Source organism: Gracilinanus agilis, chromosome 6 (assembly GCF_016433145.1).
Source record: "Gracilinanus agilis isolate LMUSP501 chromosome 6, AgileGrace, whole genome shotgun sequence".
Lineage (NCBI taxonomy): Eukaryota > Metazoa > Chordata > Mammalia > Didelphimorphia > Didelphidae > Gracilinanus > Gracilinanus agilis.
In genome coordinates, this window is record NC_058135.1 from 273,322,561 (window position 1) to 273,348,415 (window position 25,855).

At 37.0% G+C, this 25,855-nt stretch overlaps 1 protein-coding gene and 1 pseudogene across 1 annotated transcript in view; both read right to left on the reverse strand.

The window, feature by feature from the left end:
- Positions 1–274: 274 nt before the first annotated feature.
- Positions 275–6,946, reverse strand: LOC123252599 (annotated as a pseudogene).
- A 12,171-nt stretch (positions 6,947–19,117) lies between these two features.
- Positions 19,118–25,855, reverse strand: part of LOC123251335 (vomeronasal type-1 receptor 1-like) — a 61,428-nt gene continuing 54,690 nt past the window's right edge. Inside the window, exon 2 of the mRNA XM_044680578.1 lies at positions 19,118–20,089. Within this exon, the coding sequence (XP_044536513.1) occupies positions 19,118–20,089 (972 nt within the window). The remainder of the gene's footprint in view (positions 20,090–25,855) is intronic.

Genomic DNA, 25,855 nt, shown 5'->3' on the forward strand with positions numbered 1-25,855 from the left:
CTGATCTTTGAAGTCTTACATGATTGATGGTGCCTTCATGAGAATTCAGGAGGAAAGAAAAAAGTTGCATGTATAGGAAAAGGTAAGAATTTGGGTGATCTATTGAGTGTTCTAATAGAGTGAAGAGTTTCCTACACCAATGTAAGTAACGTTGCAAGCAACATAGTTTACCATGTAGCTTGGAAAGGAAAGAAGTGAATGGTCTTATTCTCCTTCACATCCAATTTCTTTCCATTCTTCTCTCAAATTCTCATCAACAAGAAGTTTCTCTTTGTCAGCATCTTTTCAAATTTAAGGGAAGACATGAAGATTTGGGTCTCTGGGTGTCAATTTGCATCAGCATAAAGGGACTAACTATTGGATAAAACAGAGATAGGGCAATAGTGAAACGAATCGCCCAGGACCTCGTTGCCTCAGTAGAAACTATATAAATGATGAAAGGGGAACTGGCTGAATTAAAGGAGACAAAGGTGACCACCAGCATCAGAATGGCTTTGGTGGCTCTAATCTCTGGGGAAGCTTTATGGGAGAGGCTGATGCTGTGAATATGTTGGATTTGCTTATTGTGTTTGTACAGGACAAACACCATATAGGCACTGGTGCAGATCATGAGACTCAAGAAAAGAGCATCAAAAAATGACTTCCAAATTAGAATTTTTATAGTATTTGAGGTATGAAAGTCAAAAGAGTTATGCCCGATCTTCCATCTTTCTTTACTGGTGTTCCTCAGGTCATTTATATTTGTAGCCACAATGATATCTATCAGAATATTGAAAATCCAGCAGAAGAAAGAGCAGGCACCAATATATTTGGGGGCCCTAATTTTGACCTCTACCCACATGGGACTGTTGGGACTGATGGTGATAGCCTGGAAGACACTCAGTAGGCAAGTGCTGCAAAGGGACACACCACGGGTCACTCTTATGAAGTAAGTTAAAATTTTACCAATTAAGTCAGCCAAGAAAGATTTCCAACCCCATACACTTATTATTATGGGCATTCCTCTGAAAATAATCATTAGGATATGAGCAAAAGCCAAGTTGATGATTATCATTCTAATGAATATTTTTTTCTCTGACAAGTGATGAACTTTAGGGCTATGTAGGTAAATAAGCAACATGTTCCCTAGGACTCCAAGTAAAAGCAGGGATAAGTAGATAATCTCTAGACCTTCTTTATGAGAGTCCATTCCTTGGGGGTCTTGGAGAACTTTGCTCTCAAATACAAAGTAACCTGTGGAGAAATGCAAGGGAATGTGACTTTTAAAGAAAGAACTTTGTAATAGAATTCCACAATTTATTCCTCTTCAAGTCAAGGAAAGGGAAACATTCCTAGATAAATAGTACCACTCCAATATGAATAACACATGTATTCAACTTATCAGGGCAGTTAAGTTGTGTAGTGGATAGAGTGAAAGTTCCAGAGTCAAGAAAATCAGAGTTCAAATCTGGCCACAGACACTAACTAGCTGTATGATCCTGAGTAAATCACTTAGCTCTGTTTCATTTTCCTCATCTATAAAATTAGATAGAGAAGGAAATCACAAACTACCCCAGTATCTTTGCCAGGAAAACTCCAGATGGATTTAAGACATGATTAATTGACTAAGCAAGTCCTCTATTAAATTGTTTACTCTCTGTTTTAGTAATATATCACTTTGGAGCATCTGAGTCATGCTGAGGTGGAAATTTATTAACCAAGATGCCAAAATTAAAACAAAGTCTCCAAGCCAAAATGAAATAGGTTCATTGAGAGAGGGCCAGTCTCACAATAAAGCTGGACTCCAGTTAGGAACCAAAGACCTTGAGCCTTGTGAGCAGCCCTCTTATATAGCTCTAATTTGTACTAAAGATACAATAATTTTTCAGATATGTTTATAGTTACCCACTAATCAACTAAAATCAACAAAATCATACAATGAAGAAGTGAAGAAAAAGTACACTACATGGTTGTGGTGAAGAAAAACTTTACATAATTCTGCATTCTGTATGATTTTTTTAAAAGAAATGATTATTTTTCAGAAATACTCAGTATTTACAATTGCATATTTATTCAATTCCAAAATGACTGAACTACAAAAAAATACTTCATATATGACTTAATTACAAAAATATTTTGAATAGAATCATATATCTACTAATGATGTAATCATGGGGAAAGGAGTGGGTAAAGGGATTTTACATTCACAATTCCTACATTTCTTCTAAAGCTAATTCCAACTCCACTTCCTGGGAAAATCTTTTGTCATACCAGGAATACCACTACAGGTCCAGATCACAAAGGATTGCAGGAAAACATTTGAATGTTTAAAAATATTTCTAGCATCTCTTTTCATAGTGTCAAAGAACTAGAAATTAAGACTGTGTCTCTAAATTAGGGAATTTTGGCTAAAATTATGGTATATGAATGGAAATTGTGTTCTAAAAATAATGAAAAGGATGGATTCAGAGATATCTAGGAAGATTTAATTGGTGCAATGTAAGCAAAACCAGGATATAAAATTGTGCAATGATAAAACTTTGTAAAACGGAACAACTGAAATTTAGGAACTCTATTGGAAGGATTGGCCATGATTTTAGATAACTGGAGAGGAAGTATGACAGAGAAAAGATGAGATTGTAATAAAGAATGATATATGCATGTTTTTAATTATTTATATATTTTGTCTCATGGTCAATATGGAAGTTTGTTCTACTTCACTTATTTACTTATTAATTAGACATGTTTTGTTCTCATTTCTTTAACGGGATAGGTGAGATGGAGTAAATAAAGGCTTGTTAATTAAAATAATTTTTTTATTTTTTTTATTTTTAAAATAATACAAATAATAATAAAAAATTGAAATAAATGATAAACAATGATTGTAGATCTTTGTATATCCCCTTTAAACGTAGACAAATTTAATGAAAAGATAAATAAAAAAAAAGTTAAAGACAATAAAACTTTGGAAAAATTAGGGATGTGAAGTCTCTATGGTTATCAATGAATGAAACAATATATAGTTTACATATTTCTCAGCTATTCATGATACCCATACAAAAAGCTGACCATGTTTTGGGCTATATAAACCTCACAAAATATAACATTCAACATTTATAAAGAAGTAATAATAATAATGAGCCAATGATGGTTCAATGATTAAGAGCATTGGATCTGGAATCAGGAAGACCTGAGTTCAAATGCAGCCTTTGACACTTCCTTGCTGTGTGACCTTGAGCAAGCCACTTAACCACTGATTGCCTGACAAGAGGATCCATAATAAGTAGTAAAACACTCCAGGATCCTGGCTAAGAAAATTAAATGGATAACTATAGTCCATGGGGCTAAGAAAAGTTAGACATGGCTGAACTACTGAACAACAACAAGTAATATTTGTAGTAGTTTTTATTTCAGTGCTTTAGGGATTGCAAAACAGTTTATACATGTTATTTCATTTGATCCTCACACCCTTCTATGCTTGTGCTATTATTATCCTCATTTTATAGATAAGGAAACCGAGATAAAGATTAAGTGATTTGCCTTGGCTCCCAAATTAAGGGATTGTCTGAGGTCAGATTGAATCCCTGTCTTCCTAAATACAAGTTCAGTGCTCTATCTATTGCTAAACCAAACTGGCTCAAGAAATGTAGAAATAATTATAAAGTAGGTCTTTTAGTGAGCTAGTTAACCCACATTTATTAAGCATATATTATGTGTTAGACAATGTGCTGCATTCTAGAGTTTCAATGAAAGGGAATAGGCAGACCTTGTTCTAATAAAGTTCAGGGATTAATGGGAGGAGACAACACACACACACACACACACACACACGCACACACACACACTATACAAACTATAGACAAGAAAAATTGGAGCCAATCAGCAGAGGGAAGGTATTGGAATTAAGGATGATTGGGAAAGATGTCCTGGAGAAAGTGAGATTTGATCTGGGACTCACAGGAAGGGAAGAGATAGAGAATAGGAGATAGAATATTGTAGTCCTTGGATACAGCCAGTGAGAATACCCCGAGATGACAGGTGAATTTTTTTTTGTAGGACCTGCCAATAGGCCAGATTTTCTGGACTGAAGAATATATAAGGGGTTAAAAAGTACAAGAAGACTGGTGAGATAGTTTATAAAGGACATTGAATACCAAACAAAATATCTTTTATTTTAAGGTGATAAGGCACTATTGGACTTTAATGAATAGGGATGAGGGTGATATGGGTAGATCTGAGGTTTAGAAATCACTTTTGTGATTTAGTGGATAATAATCTGAAGTCAGAAGAGACTAATGGTACTTCAAATCCTACCTCAGGCATGGACTAGTTGTGTGATCCTGGGCAAGTCATTTAATCTCTCAGCCTCATTTCTCTCATTTGTAAAATGGGGATGAAGATAGTTCCCAGCTCTCAAGGTCCTGAGAATAAATACATTAACATAGATAATGCACTTTCAAAAGCATAAAGCACTAAATAAATGGTAGCTTTTTAAAATTCATTATAATTATTCAAGAGCTGAGTTATTTCTTGGCTACAATCACAAATGGTAACGAGTTTGTGTACTCCTAATGCTTACATTCCCTGTTGTATTTGAAATTAGAATAATGGTCTGCATAGGCCTCTTCTGCTCATTGCCTCCACTAAGTTATGTCTTCCAGAGATTTGTGATCTGATCTGGTCTAAACCTTTGTACCTGCTGCTACTGCATATCTCAGAGCTCTGAACATAACAGAGAATCAATCAAATGGCCCAATAAGCAGAAGTCCTGCAGCCCAGAATGAATGTTCCCATATGCGCCCAAAAGGCAAATGAAAAATATTTAAGCAGTGTTTTAGTATCATCTCAGTTGAGTCCAAGTATGTATGTCAAGGGCAATGAGACTTGGGAGAGACCGTGGATCCTTGGAAATAATGATTCATGTAGATTAAGATCTCAGAATACTTTGAGGTGCCAGGATCTATGGACAACCAAGGCTCTCTCTGGGTCCTGGAAGTAACCAGAAGTCATTCCTTGGGTGTGTGTGGTGGGGTGGGGAGTTGACTCTCTCCTTGCTTCCTGTTTTAAGTTAATTATTTTGCTAAGTGGGTATTGCTGAGCAGTGTGCCAGAGTGGATAGAAGGCTGTCCAAGTCAGAAGGATTTGGGTTTGGATCTAGTCTCTGACACTGGAGAGGTTGTGTTTCTCTGGGCATGTTAGTTAGTATCTTGGTGTTCCAGGCAAATCTTAAGGATTTCAAATTGCAGAAGAAGTTGGTGATCTGCTTTGCTGGAGGCAGTTGCCTTCATGAGATCTCCCCACTTTGATAAAATCACAGGGCTGAACCAACAAATGTTTTGTAATCAATTCCAGGAACAGAATTGCTGTCAGCACCTTTAAATATTTGAATCTTTTGGCAGATCCCAGGCAGCCTGCTCAGGACTTACACAGAGTTGTCCTTTATCATATTTGATTAAATAGATTTTGTGACCCTGTTTGTTGTTTAAGAAATTCTAGTTAGAGAATTCCATGTCAGTGTTATATAATAATATTTTCAAATGCAGATTCAAAAACATCTTAACAGGGTCTCTCAGTCAGGATCTGTCCCAATGAATCTAACCTGTTTCAGTTTGGATGCTCATAGAGCCTAGCTACGGTAATTAAACATCTTTGCCAAAGACACACAATAAGAAAACTATTATTATTTTTCAAATGTTTAGCATAATTCCTAGGACATAGCAGGCACTTAAGTGCTTATTCCCCCTCCATTCTCCCCGCTCTCTGTCCACACTGACACATGCAAGGGAGAACTGATTGGAAGGAATGGACTGCTCAGGATCACTTTGTGTGTTGTCAGTAGAACCAGAAAGTCTTTTTTTTGTCTCTGAGGAGAGGATTAGACTTAATACTTGGCATATAGTAGATGGTTACTATTTGCCTATTGATTGAATGTTTGATTCACAAGGAACTGTGCTGGGCTAGGTGATGGGAAGACTAGAAACTAAAGGCTATGGGCAACCAGGGGTCTTGCTTTTCATATTTATCTCTAAACAAGAAAAGATTTATGAAATCAAGCTTCTTCTGTGAGATTTATAGACTTTTCCTTTCTCTCTTAACTGAAAGGAGATAGATTAGGGCTCAGGAACTCTTGTTTTTAGGCTGGAGTCACACTCAGTAACTACAGCCCCTTCCCGTTATCGGGCAAGGATAACTATTTGCCTCAGTGGTTTGAGAAACTGGCCTAGAAATGGGAAGTCCTGGATTCAAATCTGGTTTCAGACACTTTCTAGTTCTGTGTCCATGGGCAAATCACTCAATCCCAACTGCCCACCCCTCACCACTCTTCTGCCTTGGAACCAATACTTAGTATTAATTCCAAGAGAGAAAGAAAGGGTATAAAAAATTGGCTGGGACTCAATATGTTTTGGGGGCTACTGTTTAGGCTGAATTCCTCATCATCTAGATCAGTGATTCCCAAAGTGAGTGCTACCACACCCTGGTGGGTGCTGCAGCAATGCAGGGGGGCGTTGATGGCCACAGGTGCATTTATCTTTCCTATTAATTGCTATTAAAATTAAAAAAAATAATTTCCAGGGGGCTAAGTAATATTTTTTCTGGAAAGGGTGTGGTAGGCCAAAAAAGTTTGGGAACCACTGATCTACATCCAGCACTGGGAACTTCCCCCTTGCCCCGTGTCTCAATTTTCCTCTGACATCTTCTAGAAGGGTATGGAACAGATATGGGTAGAAAGCCAACAGAAGAAAAGACTTAACCATACCTCAAGTGCCAGTGCAATACCCCCACCCCCTGTGTCCCAGTGATATAACAATCTCTATTTAGAAAATGTCCCTAGAATTCTTGCCCTGGATATACCACTGAGAGACCCAGGTGCCTACTTTCTTACTCCAGGAAGTGGCTCTTCCAATCCATTACTCTAAGGCTAAGAGACTCAGTTACTCACCATGTTGTTCTCTGACACCAGGGCAGGATTTAGAGCTGTGACAACAGGAATGGGAATAAATAAGGTGGGCACTGCCAAGGCAGGAATTATAGGGAAAGCAGAGTCTGACCTCATCCCTTTCAAGAGCTGCAATTATCATGTCAAGTGCTAGAAAACTGACATTATTGGCTCCTGGAAATGAGGATGTTTTTAAAGAATGGGAAGATATAAACTTTTGTCTCAGGTGTAAATGCCTGTCAACAATGATTATAGGTTAATTAAAGAGTCCAAAGGACCATTAAGAGATACATTTCCTAATGGAGGAAAGTGTCATAGAAAAAAAGGAGGCAGGGACATCTGACTTCTAGTAACTGAAAATCCCTGACCCAAGCCTTGGGCATTCCTCAAGAGGTTTTCTTCAGGATTTCTCCTTTTCCCAAATGCATTATCTTCTTGTTTGTTCTTTGTTCTTTTGCAGTTACCTATTATGAAGGCAAAGACATTTGACGTAAACTTAGAAATGTTTTTCTCTAGAAAATGTTGAGATTCTTTCCACAAGGATGGTCAATGAATCCTGCAAAGTTAGGGTAGCTTCAGTGTTCGTATCCCTTATGCACATGAAAGCAAGTTCCATTCTATGGTATATTCTTAAAACTAAAAACATCCTGGTGCCTGATACTTTGCTACACACTTCAGACCTTCAATTCCCCAGACCTTGCCTGTCAGATATGGCAAAGACCATCAGAAAGTGGCTTTTTGGGAGAGAGGAATCTATAAGCACATTATTTGGATCAATCTGTCCTTCTTCCATGCTAGCCCTTTTATTTCAAGGAGACCTCAAGGCCAATGACTTTTCAAGTGCCTTCTCATATGGACAGCAGTTGCTCATTTAAATGAGTGCAGTCTGCTCAGAGGAATGGAGACTTCTTGAGTGTATGGACCGATTCCTTTTTGTGCCCAACACAGGAATGAACACTGGATCTGCTAGTTGTCTCCAGGGATGCCTTAATATGCCAGGAGAGAGGACTGTGGTTGTTTGGCTTTCTTTGATCTATGATTTACTTGGGATAGGGGGATCTTTTCCAGTCTTTGGGAAGCCCTCAATCAGTGCAGCTACTCATGCGGCTACCTTAAATGGATTGCCCATTTCTCTGTAGTTTTTTTGATGGTCTGGGGAAAGAGGAAGAAGCAAACAGATCTAATGACTCAATCACCTTCAAATACACAGCCCCTACTCAATGCTTTTTCAGATTCTAAGTTGCTGCCCATCTGCTATGGTAGCTTTTGTTTTACTGATGCCCATGTCCCACCAGAGTCAGGTGGTGCCTTTTCCTTTACTTTAGGAAGACACTTATCTATCTAGTCTGGGCAGGAACTTCACACAGCTACTGCCAGGCAGGGAAAAAATCAACTAGATTTTCCCTCAGCTTTTGGACTTCTCTGATCACTTTGGTTTCTTTATCATCTTTTCCAATATGATTTGTATGGGGAGGAACCTACATGAGGTTTTAATTTGCATTTATCTAATTATTAATGATATTAATAATATTTATTATTAATGATCCAGAGCATTTTTTCCAATTGCTATTGATAGCTTCAATTTCTTTGTTCATAAACCAGGCATATATAAAAATTCAATATCCTCCCTCAGACACTTAATAGCTGTATAAGTTTTGGTAGGTCACTCAACCTCTGCCTGTCTTCTCATTCGTAAAATGCAGATAATAATTGTTCTTTTCTTTTTTTGTTATTGTAAGGACAAAATGAGATAATATTTGTAAAGTACTTTGAAAATCTTAAAATACTATATAAAATGCTAATCATTATTGTTACTAAAATAGATTTTGAATTCTTATATTGCCAGTCACCTTTCTTTCCCACTTTGTTTCCTCATTATTTTCATTGAGTGTCATGACTTTATTTCTCTAGATGAATAGATTTATGTTTTTTCTAGTTCTACCAAATTATCCCTTGGTTGTTTTGTATATCACAAAATTGCATTAAATTGATAGCATTATCATTTCTGTTATGTTAGTCTACTTGTGAGCAATTAATATTTTCCCAAATATTTTGGTCTCATTCTATAAAGAATTTTTGTGATTATATTTATACAGTATATATATATCTTGACAGATAGATTCCTATAGAATAAAAAATTAAAATCCAAAAATATTCCAAGTATTATATTTAATAAGATTTATTTAAATTTAATTTGAAGCAAAATGGGAAATTAAAGGGCTGGAGTCAAGTGGGAACTCACCTTAGCCACTCACGTGGAAGAGAGAGAGAGGGAGGAGCTTATAGAACCATACAAACAGTAATATAAAGATGTACTTAAAGAAAAATGGAAAAAGGAATTTTGAGACGGGAAAGAATTCTGGGAAATGGAGTCGAAGGGTTTAAGTTTTTTTTCTTTCTAAACTATACTTTCCCAAGGATGTTATACATTTAGAAGATAGTTTTAAAAGAATAATTTAGTAGAATTTCTTTTCCTATGTCCCCTTAGGCTTGTTGGAAATTCACAGTCACTATTTACTTTTCGTCAGATCAATTATCATGTATGGCTTGGATGCTGTGGTTGGTATGGACAAGAAAGGGGCAAGTTGGAGAGGGGCTTCTTTAGACAAGATTAGAATGCTGAAGTTGTGGGGGCAACTATGTGGTTCAGTGGACTTAGAGTCAGATCTAGAGATTGGAAGTCCTGGGTTCAAATTCAACCTTAGAAAAGTACTACCTGTGTTACCTTGGACAAGTCACTTGACCTCCATTGTCTAGCCCTTGCCATTCTTCTGACTTGAAACAATATACAATATTGATTCTAAGATGGAATGTCAAGGCTTAAAAAAAGAATGATAAAGTTATTTTGTATGTTAGGATGAGAGTAACATCTTGATTGAGAGAATTCCTTTGTAAACTTACATTTTTAAATTTTCTCATTCATGTTCTTTCTGCTCTTGTTCTTTTTTCTCTTCTGGCAATTGGAAAATCTGAATGCTGTGATGTCAATATAGATCTGAGTAGGGTATCCATTGATGTGCAAATTTCACAGATTGGAATTTTATAATTTTAGGATTATTGTGAAAAAGTTTCCACCCACTATGTAGCAGTATTGATGTTTGATTATAATTTAGGAATTTCTCTGACTATATTAGGGGCTATTAACTGAGCCTCAAAGAGGTTAGCTGATTTTCTAGGAACATGGATTCATGGAGTCTTTTTGAAAAATGCATTTCTTCCTTTGATTTTTTTGCTTGCAATTGTTATGGTATTATTCCTTTCTTCTAGATTGAAGTTTTCTTTTAGGCATCTAGCTCTAGGTTTCTTTCTGGAAAAGGTCAATTTACATGTCTCCAGGCCCAGTTCTTTTACTTGAGCATTGTTTCAGCACCAACATACTATTCAGTGTATTTGTTTTTTTTTGTTGGGGGTTAACCTTGTTAGTTTTTAGCACAGATGCCCTGGGTTCCTTCATGGAACTCTATCTCCTAGGAAGAAGTCCTCTAAAACCATTGGAGTTCAGAGAACTCAATCTTCAGGACCTCTATAGCAAATCAGGGCAAAGTGCTAGAGACCTTGTAGTTCAAGGGTGTTTATTCTGAGACTGACTGACCACACTGGCCACTAACACTACTATTAAGCCATTCCATGAGTGTCTCATCACCCTGGTGCTTTTGAGGGAGAAGATTTGCAATGAATATATATTTTTGCCAGTCTTTTGTTATAATAGGTTGTAATAGGGAAATAGATTTTAAGAGTAGGAGAGCAGATTTAGCATTACATAGTGTAGTTGGTAAATAAATAAATGTGGTTTAGTTAAGGATAGGAATGGGGAAAGTGGAGTAGAAAGGTAAATCACCAGGGAAATAGCTGGGCCAAACACAGTGGGTCCTTAATGTCAATGAGGTGCCAGGTTTGGGAAAGGAAGAATAACAAAGGGGGGTTTGTGTATAAAAGGGGTTTTAATAATATTTTGACACAGGTAATGAAGGGATCAGGTAATCTGCCTTATATACTAAAGGATGAGGGTATAACAGCACTATAAACTAAACCTAATGGCTGCCAAATCTCAAGCCAATCCAGGAACTAGATGGTGAATAGGTCCAGTTGTATTTTTGGGGATCTCACATGTGTTCACAGATGTATCTTTAGTAGATGGATTCAGTAGATCTTCACAGATGTCCAGGGTCTCAGCCAGTAATTCAAGCTTGGAGAGGGAGCTAGGATTGTTGACATCCAGAGTCCACCTCTTTAATGTCTCAACACAGTTCAATCTATCTCCAGCAAACCAGGTGTAATAGGTATAGGCTATAAAAGTTTAAAAGCAGATTTGTGTAAGCATGTTAGGGAAAGCCTTTGCTGGAAGTAATGGACATTCTGAATGGAATGCATGGGTTAGGGAGGAGATTCGTGGGCAACAGACAGACAGCTGTGCTGTGAGGAGTTCAGAGCAGAAGTGCAATCTGAAGTCCCTTTTGACCTGGCATCTTGGAGGAGTGGTGAAGGTTGAAAAGCCAGAAGACATCAATCCTGCAAGTCAACTCTGAGTAGGGAAGTGGTCTGTGATCTGGTGGACAGTTTGCAGACATCTCTCCCTACCTGGTTACTTTGGATCATTGGCTGTGGAGGAGTTGGTTCCTGGTATCCTGAAAACATCTCTGGAACAGTTGTGAGACCCCAAATTCAAACCCTCTTCCTCAGATCCTTAGCCAAGCTATCAAAACCTGGCAGAAGTCAGTTTGGCTAAGGAACTTACCCTTTTTGACTCCAGTCCTGGTGAGTTAGATATAGTTTCACCTCACCCCCTCTCCTATCCCCTCATATTATAATTAAACTATTTACCTGTGTGTTTTCTAGTACTTTAAAGTCCTCATTATATGTATTTAATACTTTGAAGTTATTCCAGGCTGGGTGGGGTAGGGTGACAATTAGTCAGGCTTAACTGCCATTTCTGTCAACGGTCATTCCCCTTATACTTAAACCTGATTCCCTGGCTAGTAAAGTCTTATCCATTGTCCCTTCCTGTCTCCTATCCACCTCACTGAACCCTCAAATAATATTTGAGTTTAATTCCCTGGTTTTCCCAATAATACAGATCACTTGATTGTAGATGTCTTTTGGTGATTATAATTCACACACGAGAAAAAGCAGCTTCCTCCCTCCAGGAGTTCAACTGCCTTCCTCTGTATCTCACACACATGGAATTCTGCAGCTGTTCTTTGTCACTCACTCTTCCTAAATTAGACTAAATATCCTTCTAACAATAGGAATGCCAGCTTGTTTGTTTGTTCTGTCATTGACTTTCTTGGCATTCCACTTCCCACTGCTCATAGGATTAGTCTGACTTCTTGTAGTTCTGAGGTGGATAAATTAACTTATTTTAATTTCTCAATTCATTGATCATTATTTGGTCTATTGTGATTTTCAAGTTTTCCTTGGAGAAGGTATGTGAGACCTGTGTTTATTGTTTCCTATAAAGAAACATTGACTAAGATAATAGAGTAAGAACAACTGACACCAAATTGTCATCACAATTTTTCCATCTGCTCTCTGGTAGAGGGCATGTTTTCCTGTGACCACAAGCACTAATGGTACTTTTGGACCTGGAACTTGGTCCCCTAATCTTTCTTTTTAAACTCTTACCTTCTGTCTTAGAATCAATAACAAATATTGATTCTAATGCAGAACTGTGGTAAGAGCTAGGCAATTATGGCTTAGTGACTTGCCCAGGGTCAGATAGCTAGGAAATGACTGAGGCCAGATTTGAACTCAGGTCCTCTCAACTTCAGGCCTGGGATTCTAACAACTTTGGTACATAACTTCCCCTAAATCCCCTATTCTCTTGAAATCAGAAGTTCTAGTGCTGCTTTCTACCTTGGATCTGATACCAAGGCCTCTGATCTTGGGAAGAAACACAAGTGCTTCTTTCCACCTTGGAACTGTGTGTAGGCAATAGGGTTGCCAAAGAGCACCAGGTACATACAATACAAGCAAATGGTCCCCTGTAATATCTTTTTGACCAGTTGTCCAAACCCCTGAGGTTTTCTGGACTGAGAGAGATCTAATAGCTCCTGGTGCTCCCACTGTTGCAGCCATCTCCAAGGCCCACCAGTGATGCTGATGCTCTACACCAGGTTGTCCCTAACACCAGTGCCACAGACCTCTCCTGCCAACTTTCTGTGTTTTTAGTCTAGAGAATGTCTTATTCTGACCTTTTGTTGGTTTTGACACTCCAAAATGTGAATTGAGTGTTATTTTTAAAGTCAATTGCTGGGAAATGATGGAAGAATTTAAATGAATTGTGACTTGTACTCATTATCTTGACTCCACCTTTCCCCCCAACTTATTATAAGAGAAAATAAAATATCCTTTCTTTGGAATTTTTGGGTGGTGTACATAGGCCTATAAGAGACAAATTCATTATTTATTTGAACATGCTTGTTTAAAGAGGAGGAATAAAAAGTGGTAGCATTTACTGACTGAATAATTTGTCTGATTCAAGATATTTGTGCTTAAAATTAATATCATTCAAAAACAAAAGACAAAGTTTTAAAGTCTTTTATGGTCTGTATTTTTTCTATCATTCCATAATTTTATACTTTATTCTCATGAAATGATCCAGCAACATGGGCTTTCTTGATATTCCTTACACATGACACTCCATCTTCTGACTCTTGACCTTCATTTCTGTCTCCCTTTCTTGGAAGGCCTCACCTCTTCTTCTTCATTTCCTTTTATTGCTTAAAGACTTCTGCCTACTATAAGAGGCCTTCTCCCTGCCCAACCTTCCATTGCTAGTGCCATATCTCTGATATTACCTCTTATTTTCACTAAATATTTTTTGAATGTACACAGTGGTTTGCCTCTGGTCTCATATGAATTGTTGGCTTATAATTTGGAATGTGAGCTGCTCGAGGACAGAACCCAGACTTTAATTTTTCTCAATATCTCCAGAACTTAGCACAGTTCCTAGAACAAGTTTAAGACTTAATACATGCTTGTTGATTGATTTTTAAATGAATTTTTGATGTCACTTTTGTTTTGCCTAAATTTCCCTCCAGGTATCTATCTCTACTCTTCAGAGAGCAATCAATCATTATGAAGAAATATTTTAGAAAAATTAAAAAGAAAAAAGAAAGTTCATTAAAATCAATAATGAAGAAAAATTCTTTGTTTGCAATGTTTCAAACCCTTGGGCCCCTGGCCTCTGCAGTTATATGGGGTGAGATGCTTAGACATTTCAATTTTTGAGAGTCTTGTTCAGCTGAGCATGAGATGAAAATTTGGAATTGTTTGAATTTACATATCTTTTATCATTAGTGGTGATGAATATGTTTTATATGATGATTTATAGTTTGCCATTCTTCCTTTAAAAACTGTTCATATCCATTGACTACTAATAAATATAGAAATCCATGTTGACTATGTAGTAGCATCAATTTCCAATATATGTGAAACAACTTGCTTTTATTTCTCTTATATCATTTATTTTAAGCCAACAGATCTCATATAATCCTTTAGGTAATGCCTGTAACTATGATGTTACCAAGGGTAAACCCAGTTGTTTATAAACTGTATGTAAGCCTAATGATAGATAAGAATAGTGTTAGCTTAAGGCAGTGATGAGCAACCTTTTGAGTTTGGTGTGTCAAAATTCGCAAAAAAATGAGCATAACTTGGGTGGTGTGTCACTTCTAGGAAAAAAAACCACCATAATTTCACAATATTTATAGTTTAAATAACAAATATGTATAATTATAATATATCACTATATTTAATAAATCAAAAACTAATTATTTAACTTACCTGCTTAGTGACTTCTTTGTTCATCTGTCAGTTGGTTTCTTTTTTTGGTCTTGATATTATTTAACTTGTGTGTGGTTCCATTAACTAAGATAAGTGAGGGGGAAGGGGAATTCTTTAACTAACCTGCCTATTAGTGCTTTTTTTATTGCTGAATTTCACTGGCTAATGAAAATTCATTTAGCTGCTAAATCTTCAATTGAAGGTTGGTATTTTGTACACTTTAAGCCCAAGCAAGAGCTACAAACTTCATCTGTCAATCTTTTTCTTTTTTTGGTTTTGATATTATTCAATGCTAAAAATAAAGTCTCACAAAAGTACTAAGAGGGAAAAATTGTAGTAAAGTCATTGATATATTTTTCAGGCTACTAAAAGTGTCTGGTAATAGGTTCCAGGCACTCCAAATTTCCTTTTCCTGGTGGCACTCCTCTTGATTCTGCATGTAGGACCTTTCCATATTCTCAAGCTTTGACCTCAAGTTGACAAACACCTGGGCCCAGATGCTGTCTTGAAATTCTGCAAGTTGCATCTCCAAATCATTAATTTGCATCCATTGGAAACCATTTAATTCCAAACTACTGTAGACTACTACATCAGGATACTTAATTATTTTCATGGTCTGTTCTAGGCTTCTAAATTGATTAAATCTCTCATTGAACTGGTCAAGTAACAAGTCTAAAGTAAGCTGGTTCTTCATATGCAAGGGTTCCATTTCATTATGTACAGCTGCCCTGGCCTTCTCAAAATACTTTGTAACTAGAAGAACATACTTAAACGTTTTAGTTTCTATAACTCACTTGAAAATTTTAAGTTTACTTTCAAAAGCTTTTATGTATCCAAACATAACATCAATACTTTTGCCAAAACCTTGTAACTTTAAATTCAGTTTGTTTATATGAACAGAGAGATCTGTAAAAAATCATCTGGGAGTTGACCCACTTATCATCACTGAGCTAAGGAAAGTTTCCCAGATCCTTATCCTCAAGAAATAACTTAATTTCTTCAAGGCGCTCCCCAAAACGCTCAAGAACTTGGCCTCAGCTCAGCCATCTTACATTACTTTACATCAGCAGTGCTGTAGGTGGAATCAGCCTCCAGTAAAAGTGCAGAAAATTCTCACTTGTGAAGGGGGCAAGCAGCTATTAAATTAACTATTTTTGTAACAACTGACATTAAGTCATTTAAGTTGGTGAATCCTGCCTTGGTACATAAAGCCTCCTAATGGATAATGCAATGAAAAGGCACAATCAGATGTCCAATAGCTTCCTTAAACAATTTGAAAAATCTGACTTTTTTTCCCTACCATGTTTGATTCCCCCTCTGTCGCCACTGACACAACTTTAAAGATATCAATGCTTAGGTCACGAAATGTTTGTATAACAACCTAACATATTTTTCTTCCCGATGTACTTGCTGGCATTGACACTAACTTTATCAACTCTTTTCTCATTGTGAGGCTATCAGAATAATGACCAATAATGGCCAACTAAGTATGTGATGTGATATCACTAGTTTCATAAAGAGATGTCAAAAAAATATTTACAATTACTTTTGTCTCTAATTGATGTTGTACGATTGTGTTCAGTCTCATTATTTGGTCTTTTATGACATTTCTACTATGTGGAAACTCAGATATTCTCTTAATAATTGCATCTTTATTCTGCATATCTTGAAACAGAACTGGTGCATATCTTAGGAGAGTTTCTTTAATAAATTCTCCCTCACTGAGTGCTTTTCCATGCTGAGCTATGGAGTCAGCAATGCTCAAATTTGCAGATGTTACATTTAACATCTGTAGAGTCTTTTACAAATTTAAGGATGAAATTAGATTGGATCTTATAAAGGTGTAGCTGCCTGGAAATGTATTCATTCCTTTCATACTCACTTTTTTTCAAGAGCTGGGAATGATTAGTTTCAAAATGTCTCTTTATATTCTATGTTCTCCTTAATATTGTCTCAGTACATAGAATGCAAAATTCTCGAGATCTATTTATCATCTCCAGATAATCTGATAAAGACAGCTTAGTTGATAAGAAGTAAGAACACAAAAGATCTTTTAGCTCATGCTTCCAGCTCTCTCTCCAGTAGCATGGAATTTATTATATATATTTCACGACTCATTTCACACAAAAGAACTCCTCTGAAACTTCACAGATGCACAGAAGTTGCAAATTATGTCATATCAAAATACAAAAAATCTCATTTGACTTCAGAATAGAACAAGGCCAAGGCTGAATTTTGACTGGGTTCTTATCAGAAAGCCAAGTCAGGGAATATTTTCTCAGGATTGAAATTCCCCCACTGGAGGAGGTTTTGTCTAAATTTTGTCCATTATTGACCTTGAGGTGTCTAGAAACAGATTCAGAGTCCAGGCAGCCTTTTGCTTAATTTGTGTCTTTATGCTTGGAGAGGAATTGTTAACCTCTTAATTGTTGGTTTGCTAGGAACTTAAAGCTTTTCAATAAGGTCACAATACTTTTCAACAAGAAATCACAAGGATGACAAAAGGGGTGAAAAGAGGAACCTCAGATTTTTATCTATTCTCTTATTAGCTTCCCACACAAAATGATGTGCCATTTTTTTTATAATGCCATACATCTTGGTCCATGTCTCTTGAAAGAGTCAGCTACTGTTACTACCAGTTCCTTACTTAACCTTAGTTTTTTTATTTTTTGGATTCTTCATCAGGGAGGCAGTAACAAAAGATAGAATTATAGATAGCCTGTTAACCCTGCAGGCAATTAGGGGTTAACTAGCATAACTTACCACAAGATGGCACATGTAACTGTATTTTTAGGAAAGGGCAGGGTTAATAAGCAGAAATAGGAGTTAATAAGGATGCACAGCAGTAATAGTGGTGAAATGGAGTCTGCACTGTCCTGTAAGATGGTGTTCCTCATGTAAATTAAGATGGCTGCCACTATTTCTAAAGGTGGGAAACAGCACCCATAGCAGAGGCCCTCACCTCTCCAAGTCTCCCCCTGGCTTAATTCAGTTATGATGGTCAATTAGAAATCCATGATAACGCAGAATAGTAGATTGGATGATGGTTGCTGTGGTTATGTGACTGCTGGCTGTGGCGATCACAGGGCCCCCAGAGATGTGTCCCCCACAGCATTCATTTGCTCCCTGCTCTTCTGGCTGGAAGTGAGATCAAAGATCCCTTAAAGTCCCAAGAACTAGACACTCATGCCAGATTTTGTTTGTTTTGGCCTACCAAACTCCAGCACACAGTGTCTACACTACACTAAAGCAAATGTTTCATCCTCAACATGTGGCCCCATACTTCTCTTTATGCGGCTGCATGTCATCGAAAATGGCTATGCATGTTGACATGCATATCGTAGGTTTGCCATCAGGGGCTTAAAGGCTTCTGTTGTCAACCTTGGAATGTTAAATACTCAGTTTGACTGAGTGCTCATTCCACATAAAGATAAGAGAAACAATTATTGGGTCAGTTATAGAATATGAATTTATTACTAGTAGTATCTGCTTTTATAAGAATTTACAGTGATAACAAGTTCCTCAGATTCTATAACTCAGAGAGATGACTCCATTTTATCTCTAAGTCTCCTCCCAGATTCATTCTGATGGGTTGAGTAGAGGGTATTAGATATAAGATGAATAAAATGCTTGAACCTTGTACTAGAATTTATTAACTATTAGTTAAAATACTCTGAATATTTGATTTTTTAAAAATCACTGGGGGCAGGTGGGTGATTCAGTAGATTGAGAGCCAGGTCTAGAGATGGAAGATCCTGGGTTCAAATCTGACACTTCCTAGTTGTGTGACCCTGGGCAAGTGACTTAACCCCCATTGCTTAGCCCTTACAATTCTTCTGCACAGTATTGATTCTAAGGCAGAAGGTAAGGATTTTTAAAAAATCACTGATATTAATTAACTGTCAAAAGACTATGAAAACAAACTGTGAACATCTAAATGATGACTTTGTCACAGGCTACATATGATGAGACCACTGATTCTATTTACTGATAAAACAAAGTAATATATTTCAGCTCAGAATTCTAGAATTTTGGCCCAGATGTCTTAATTTCCTTAGACATATTGGATATCAGACTCAATAAAGATTTTTTTTATAAATCTTCCTCCCTCTTGAGAATATTCTTATATAGCTTTTACTGAAAAAAAATTTGGGGAACAGTTTAAAAAAATTTCAAATTTACTTCAAATAATTCATTTGTTTCATTATGATCAAATCTATCTCTTGTTTGGATAAGAATTCAACTTTTATTTATAGTTGTGAAATTCCTCTCCTCCCTTTACCCTCCAGTTGTTTGATGATATGACTTTTAAAATTCAAGTGTTTATCCATTTTGAGCTAATTTTTGATATAGTTTAAGTTGTTGATATAATCCTCTTCTATGCTTAATTCTTTCCATTTTCCCCAGGAGTTCCTCTCAACTAGGGAGTCTTTCCTGACAGGAGCTCTGGAAACCTAAGAGAGTATGAAAAAGCCTGGACATCTGGGTGTCAATGTTGATCAACATAAAAGGGCTGATTATTGGAAAAAACATTGATAGAGCAACAGTCAACCGTAGCCCCCAGTGCCTGGTTATTCTAGAAGAAGCTGTATAAATTACAAAAGGGGAACTGGCTGAGTTGAAGCAGACAAAGGTGATCACCAACATTAGGATTGCTTTGGTTGCTCTTGTCTCAGGGGAGGCTTTGTGGGAGAAGCTGATACTGTGTATGTGTTGGATTCTCTGGTTGTGTTTGTACAGGACAATCATCATATAGCCACTGGAGAAGATCATGAGACCCATAAAAAGAGCATCAACAAATGACTCAAAAGTTAAAATTTTTATACTCATGGCATGTAGATCAAAAGAAACATGCCCAATTCTCCATCTTTCATTACTGCTGTTCCTTGGATTACTCACAATCAGAGGCACAGCAATATCAAAAAGAAGATTGAAAATCCAGCTCAGGAGGCAGCAGGGAAGAATACACTTCTGAGCTCTAGTTTTAATTTCTGCCCACTTCAGGCTGCTGGGACTGATGGTGATGGCCTGGAAGACACTGAGAAGGCAGGTGCTACAAAGACTAAGACCTCGTGTCACTCTTATGAAGTAATTTAAAATATTACCCATTGTGAGATCCAGGAAAGCTCTCCATCCCCAGTTGGATAATATTGTGGAGATGCCCCTGAACAGAATCATTAAAATGTGAGAGATGGCTAAATTGATGATTATCAAGCTTAAAAGTCTCTTCCTGTGACCTGTGATTAACTTAAGACTGTGCAGATAAAGGAGGAATATGTTCCCTAAGACTCCAAACAAAAGCACACTCAAGTAGAAGATACTCAGATCTTCTTTATGCCCCATTTCTTGTGTGATCTTGGAAGCCTTTGCTGTCAGATCCAAAGTGACCTGGGGAGAAAAACAGGGGAATGTGACTTATCCAGAGTAAAGATTTCCCAATATAATTGCATAACATATTAAGCTTCCATATAAAGAATGGAGAAACTTCCCAGATAAGTAGTATCCCTTACATATTTATGAGACATATATTTAACTTGTGAATATGAATATATTCATTAGTTATTAACTATGTTTTAGTAATATGGAATTTCCCAACTCTCTCCACATAATGCTTTTTGCTCTTGGGCCAAGGCCATAATCATCATCACCTTCCCACCAGAAGCTTGGATTATAACTAGGATCATCAACTCTCATAGCTGAGCTTTTGTTGTATCTTTTCGGTGCCTTGACTTCAAGCTATTTGATTTCCTTTGCTTCACTATGGCATTGTACATATTCTAGTTTTATTCTGTGTTCCATCATTTGTTTTGTTCCTCCATTAGAATAGCCAAGGGAATGGACTGGCTTGGTTGGTATTTTTCCCCTTGTCCTTAGTGCTTAGCACAGTTTCTAACATATAGTAAGCCCATATTTATGATGTTTTGTATAAAGTTATTTTGATGGGAATGAGTGAAGCATGTAGGTGTATGTTTGGGTCACCTCTTCTCTTTGAGTGATAGTGAAGAGAAAAATGGGTGAATGTTTTGCTTTGAGGGCAAAATAATTCAAGTATCTGAAGAGGATGATGTGTATCTGTATATATAATATATATATATATATACATATATATATATATATATATACACTATAAGGAATTAAATTAAGAATTTAACTAAATATGTGAGAATTCTAAAAATAATATGGTGGTTGCCAATTTAAAATATTACTTCAAGTCAAAATGACTTTTAATAGCTTTTATTTACATAAAGGGTGGAAAGAGTGAAAGGAGAGAAATACAAAAAGAGGATAGAGAAGATGTCTACTCCATCACACTAAATATTGCTCTGGTGGTGGGCTCAGCCCAGCAGGGCTTGTTAATCCTTGACTGGAGGACTCAAAGTTCTACCTACCTCATCTCCTCCAAGAAGGGAAGGCCTCTTCTAAACTAATCTCTCTCCAGACACCAGAAAAGGAAGGCCAGCTAATTTGTAGGTGTTCAAAAGGTATGTAAGCCACAGGATGTACACCAAAAGCTTTGCCATGAAAGGCGTACTGATTATATACTTGGCAGGTGTGGCAGGCTGCACATACTTTGGAGGCTATAATAGTTATACTAGGGGCTATCCATAATCTTTTTAACAGAGTCTACAATGCCCTGGGTACCAATGTGACCAATTTTTTTGAATGGATAGGCATATTTGATGAAAAAAAACATCTAGAGAGTAGAGGTTTTCCTTCAGATGACATCCATTTTCCATATATTTGTTTTGTTTTAAATTTTTGCTTCCATTTTCCCACTTCTTGTCCATTATAAGAAAGGGAAAAATTCAAGTCATTGCTAGTTGCCAAAGTTAAAATTAATTCAGGCCCCTTTAAAGCAGTGAGTTTCACTGCAATGTCTGCCTGATGGTTTCCTCTAGAGACAGGGTCAGGTATACCTGTCTAGGCAGTGCAATGGACCACAGATAGGGCTTCAGGGAGTTGGAGAGCAGAAAGCACTTCTTTAATGATTTCTGCATTCATGATACATTTTCCAACTGAGGTTAAAAATCCCCTTTGAATCCATAGTATACCCACTGCATGACATATTCCAAATGCATATCTAGAGACTGTGTAAATAGTTGTCTTCTTATCTTTGGCAATTATGCAAGTATGTTTTAGAGCTATAAGTTCTGTACCTTGAGCATTTATATTTGAGGGCAGTGAAGCTGACAACACAGTAACAAATTTAGTAACTACAGCAGTTCCAGTGTAGTGTATGCCATCCCTCATGAAAGAAGAACCATCAGTGAATAAGATTAAGTGTGTGTTGTCTAAAGAAGTGTCCAGGAGATTATCTCAAGTCTTTTCAGTCATGAACACTAAATATTCACAACTGTGCAATGGTTCTCTTGAGACTGGTAAATCAGAAAGCAAGGTTGCAGGATTTAGAACTCTGCAATGTTTCATGATATTTTCATTATCTAACAAGGTTACCTCTTACCTAGCAAGTCTTTGATCAGAAAATGCCTGTGTTTTATGTCTTAGCAACAATATTTTCACTTCATGTGGGCACATTATGGTTAATGGGTATCCCAAGATTAAATCAGCAGATTTAGTTACCAATAAAGGTGTGGCAGCTGTCTCTAAGACATAGTGGTGCTCCTGAAGCTATTGGGTCTAGCTGGGCTGAATAATAAACAAATGGTCACTGAACAGATCCCAAAAGTTGNTCACTATGGCATTGTACATATTCTAGTTTTATTCTGTGTTCCATCATTTGTTTTGTTCCTCCATTAGAATAGCCAAGGGAATGGACTGGCTTGGTTGGTATTTTTCCCCTTGTCCTTAGTGCTTAGCACAGTTTCTAACATATAGTAAGCCCATATTTATGATGTTTTGTATAAAGTTATTTTGATGGGAATGAGTGAAGCATGTAGGTGTATGTTTGGGTCACCTCTTCTCTTTGAGTGATAGTGAAGAGAAAAATGGGTGAATGTTTTGCTTTGAGGGCAAAATAATTCAAGTATCTGAAGAGGATGATGTGTATCTGTATATATAATATATATATATATATACACATATATATATATATATATACACTATAAGGAATTAAATTAAGAATTTAACTAAATATGTGAGAATTCTAAAAATAATATGGTGGTTGCCAATTTAAAATATTACTTCAAGTCAAAATGACTTTTAATAGCTTTTATTTACATAAAGGGTGGAAAGAGTGAAAGGAGAGAAATACAAAAAGAGGATAGAGAAGATGTCTACTCCATCACACTAAATATTGCTCTGGTGGTGGGCTCAGCCCAGCAGGGCTTGTTAATCCTTGACTGGAGGACTCAAAGTTCTACCTACCTCATCTCCTCCAAGAAGGGAAGGCCTCTTCTAAACTAATCTCTCTCCAGACACCAGAAAAGGAAGGCCAGCTAATTTGTAGGTGTTCAAAAGGTATGTAAGCCACAGGATGTACACCAAAAGCTTTGCCATGAAAGGCGTACTGATTATATACTTGGCAGGTGTGGCAGGCTGCACATACTTTGGAGGCTATAATAGTTATACTAGGGGCTATCCATAATCTTTTTAACAGAGTCTACAATGCCCTGGGTACCAATGTGACCAATTTTTTTGAATGGATAGGCATATTTGATGAAAAAAAACATCTAGAGAGTAGAGGTTTTCCTTCAGATGACATCCATTTTCCATATATTTGTTTTGTTTTAAATTTTTGTTTCCATTTTCCCACTTCTTGTCCATTATAAGAAAGGGAAAAATTCAAGTCATTGCTAGTTGCCAAAGTTAAAATTAATTCAGGCCCCTTTAAAGCAGTGAGTTTCACTGCAATGTCTGCCTGATGGTTTCCTCTAGAGACAGGGTCAGGTATACCTGTCTAGGCAGTGCAATGGACCACAGATAGGGCTTCAGGGAGTTGGAGAGCAGAAAGCACTTCTTTAATGATTTCTGCATTCATGATACATTTTCCAACTGAGGTTAAAAATCCCCTTTGAATCCATAGTATACCCACTGCATGACATATTCCAAATGCATATCTAGAGACTGTGTAAATAGTTGTCTTCTTATCTTTGGCAATTATGCAAGTATGTTTTAGAGCTATAAGTTCTGTACCTTGAGCATTTATATTTGAGGGCAGTGAAGCTGACAACACAGTAACAAATTTAGTAACTACAGCAGTTCCAGTGTAGTGTATGCCATCCCTCATGAAAGAAGAACCATCAGTGAATAAGATTAAGTGTGTGTTGTCTAAAGAAGTGTCCAGGAGATTATCTCAAGTCTTTTCAGTCATGAACACTAAATATTCACAACTGTGCAATGGTTCTCTTGAGACTGGTAAATCAGAAAGCAAGGTTGCAGGATTTAGAACTCTGCAATGTTTCATGATATTTTCATTATCTAACAAGGTTACCTCTTACCTAGCAAGTCTTTGATCAGAAAATGCCTGTGTTTTATGTCTTAGCAACAATATTTTCACTTCATGTGGGCACATTATGGTTAATGGGTATCCCAAGATTAAATCAGCAGATTTAGTTACCAATAAAGGTGTGGCAGCTGTCTCTAAGACATAGTGGTGCTCCTGAAGCTATTGGGTCTAGCTGGGCTGAATAATAAACAAATGGTCACTGAACAGATCCCAAAAGTTGAGTCAAAACCTTTAAAGCTACCCCTCTCTGTTTGTGTACATACAAAATAAATGGCTTTTTATAATCTGGAATGCTTAGAGCAGGGGCAGAAGGATAGTCTTTTTTAATTTTGAAAGAGTTGACAAGTGTTTCACCTTTAATTTAAGTGGTTCAGGGACCGCCTTTTTTGTCAGAGCTATAAGGTGCTTAGTGATTTCTCTATAGCAAGGAATCCTCTGCCTCAAAAATACTGTTGCTACTAAAATTGCCTTCAACTATTCCTTAGTGGGGGCAGCTGGGTAGCTCAGTGGATTGAGAGTCAGGCCTAGAGATGGGAGGTCCTAGGTTTAAATCTGGCCTCAGATACTTCCCAGCTGTGTGACCCTAGGCAAGTCACTTTACCCCCATTGCCCACCCTTAACACTCTTCCACTTAGGAGCCAATACACAGAAGTTAAATGTTTAGAAAAAAAATTTAAAAAATCAACTATTCCTTAGTGGAGAATATCTTCAATGTGCTTAGGGGAAATGGAATGGACACTAGCAGTTTAAATGAACCATAAATATTCCACTTTGTGGAGATACCATTGAACCTTTGCCTTAGAGATTTGTGGCCTCGTAGTTCTAAAAGGAGATGTTTGCTATCTTCCTGGCATACTGCGGCGATTGGTGAGGCCAAGAGCAATCATCTACAAATTGCATCAAGCTGCTCTCCTTAAACCTAATATTTTCCAAATAATGTCTTAAAAACTGTGAGAACAACGTGGAACTTTCCATGAACTCTTGTGGTAGCTGACACCATGTCCACTGAGAACCTTTCCAGGTAAATTCAAATAGATTCCTTGAATTTTCATGAAGAAAGATTAAGAGAAGTGCTGAACAGAAATCTACCACAGTAAAATATTTGACTGTGCAGGGAATAGAGGAAATAATTGTGGCAGGGCCGGGAACTATAGGATGTCTCTTAATAACATGATTACTTACAGCCCTTAAATCCTGGACCAATCATTAGACAATTTTCCCACCCAGGCCTTACTTTGGCTTTTTTACATGTAGGATAGGTGTTGTAAAAAATAAATAAATACCCTTTGGTCCTAAATGGTAGAGGTATGGAACAATAGGCGGTATTGGTGAAACCTCCTATATGAATGGTAAAGTGAGTTTACTTAGACTCTGCTTCAATCACCCTGCAGTTGCTTGTGATTTATAACGAATCAAATAATAGGAATAAGTTGCTAACTTGACTCCACCTACTTCCACTGACTAATGAGGGAATGATAGGTATCCCTCAATTAGTAATTAGGTTATACAATGACCTCAAGGGTAATGAACTCTGAAATCTGTTTCTGACTTCAATTGTTGGATTTAAACTAGATCAGGAATCATTAAGTTGTCTTTAGTAATTGTCAGGAGAAGCAACAACTGACAAACTCCTCCTCCTTGGAATGTTGAGAATAAACCAGGTCAGTTTTAATTTCTTTATATTAACTAATTTAGTGGTGACAAATAAGGTAAAGGAAAGGTTGGGGTGAATGAGGAAAGAGGGATTA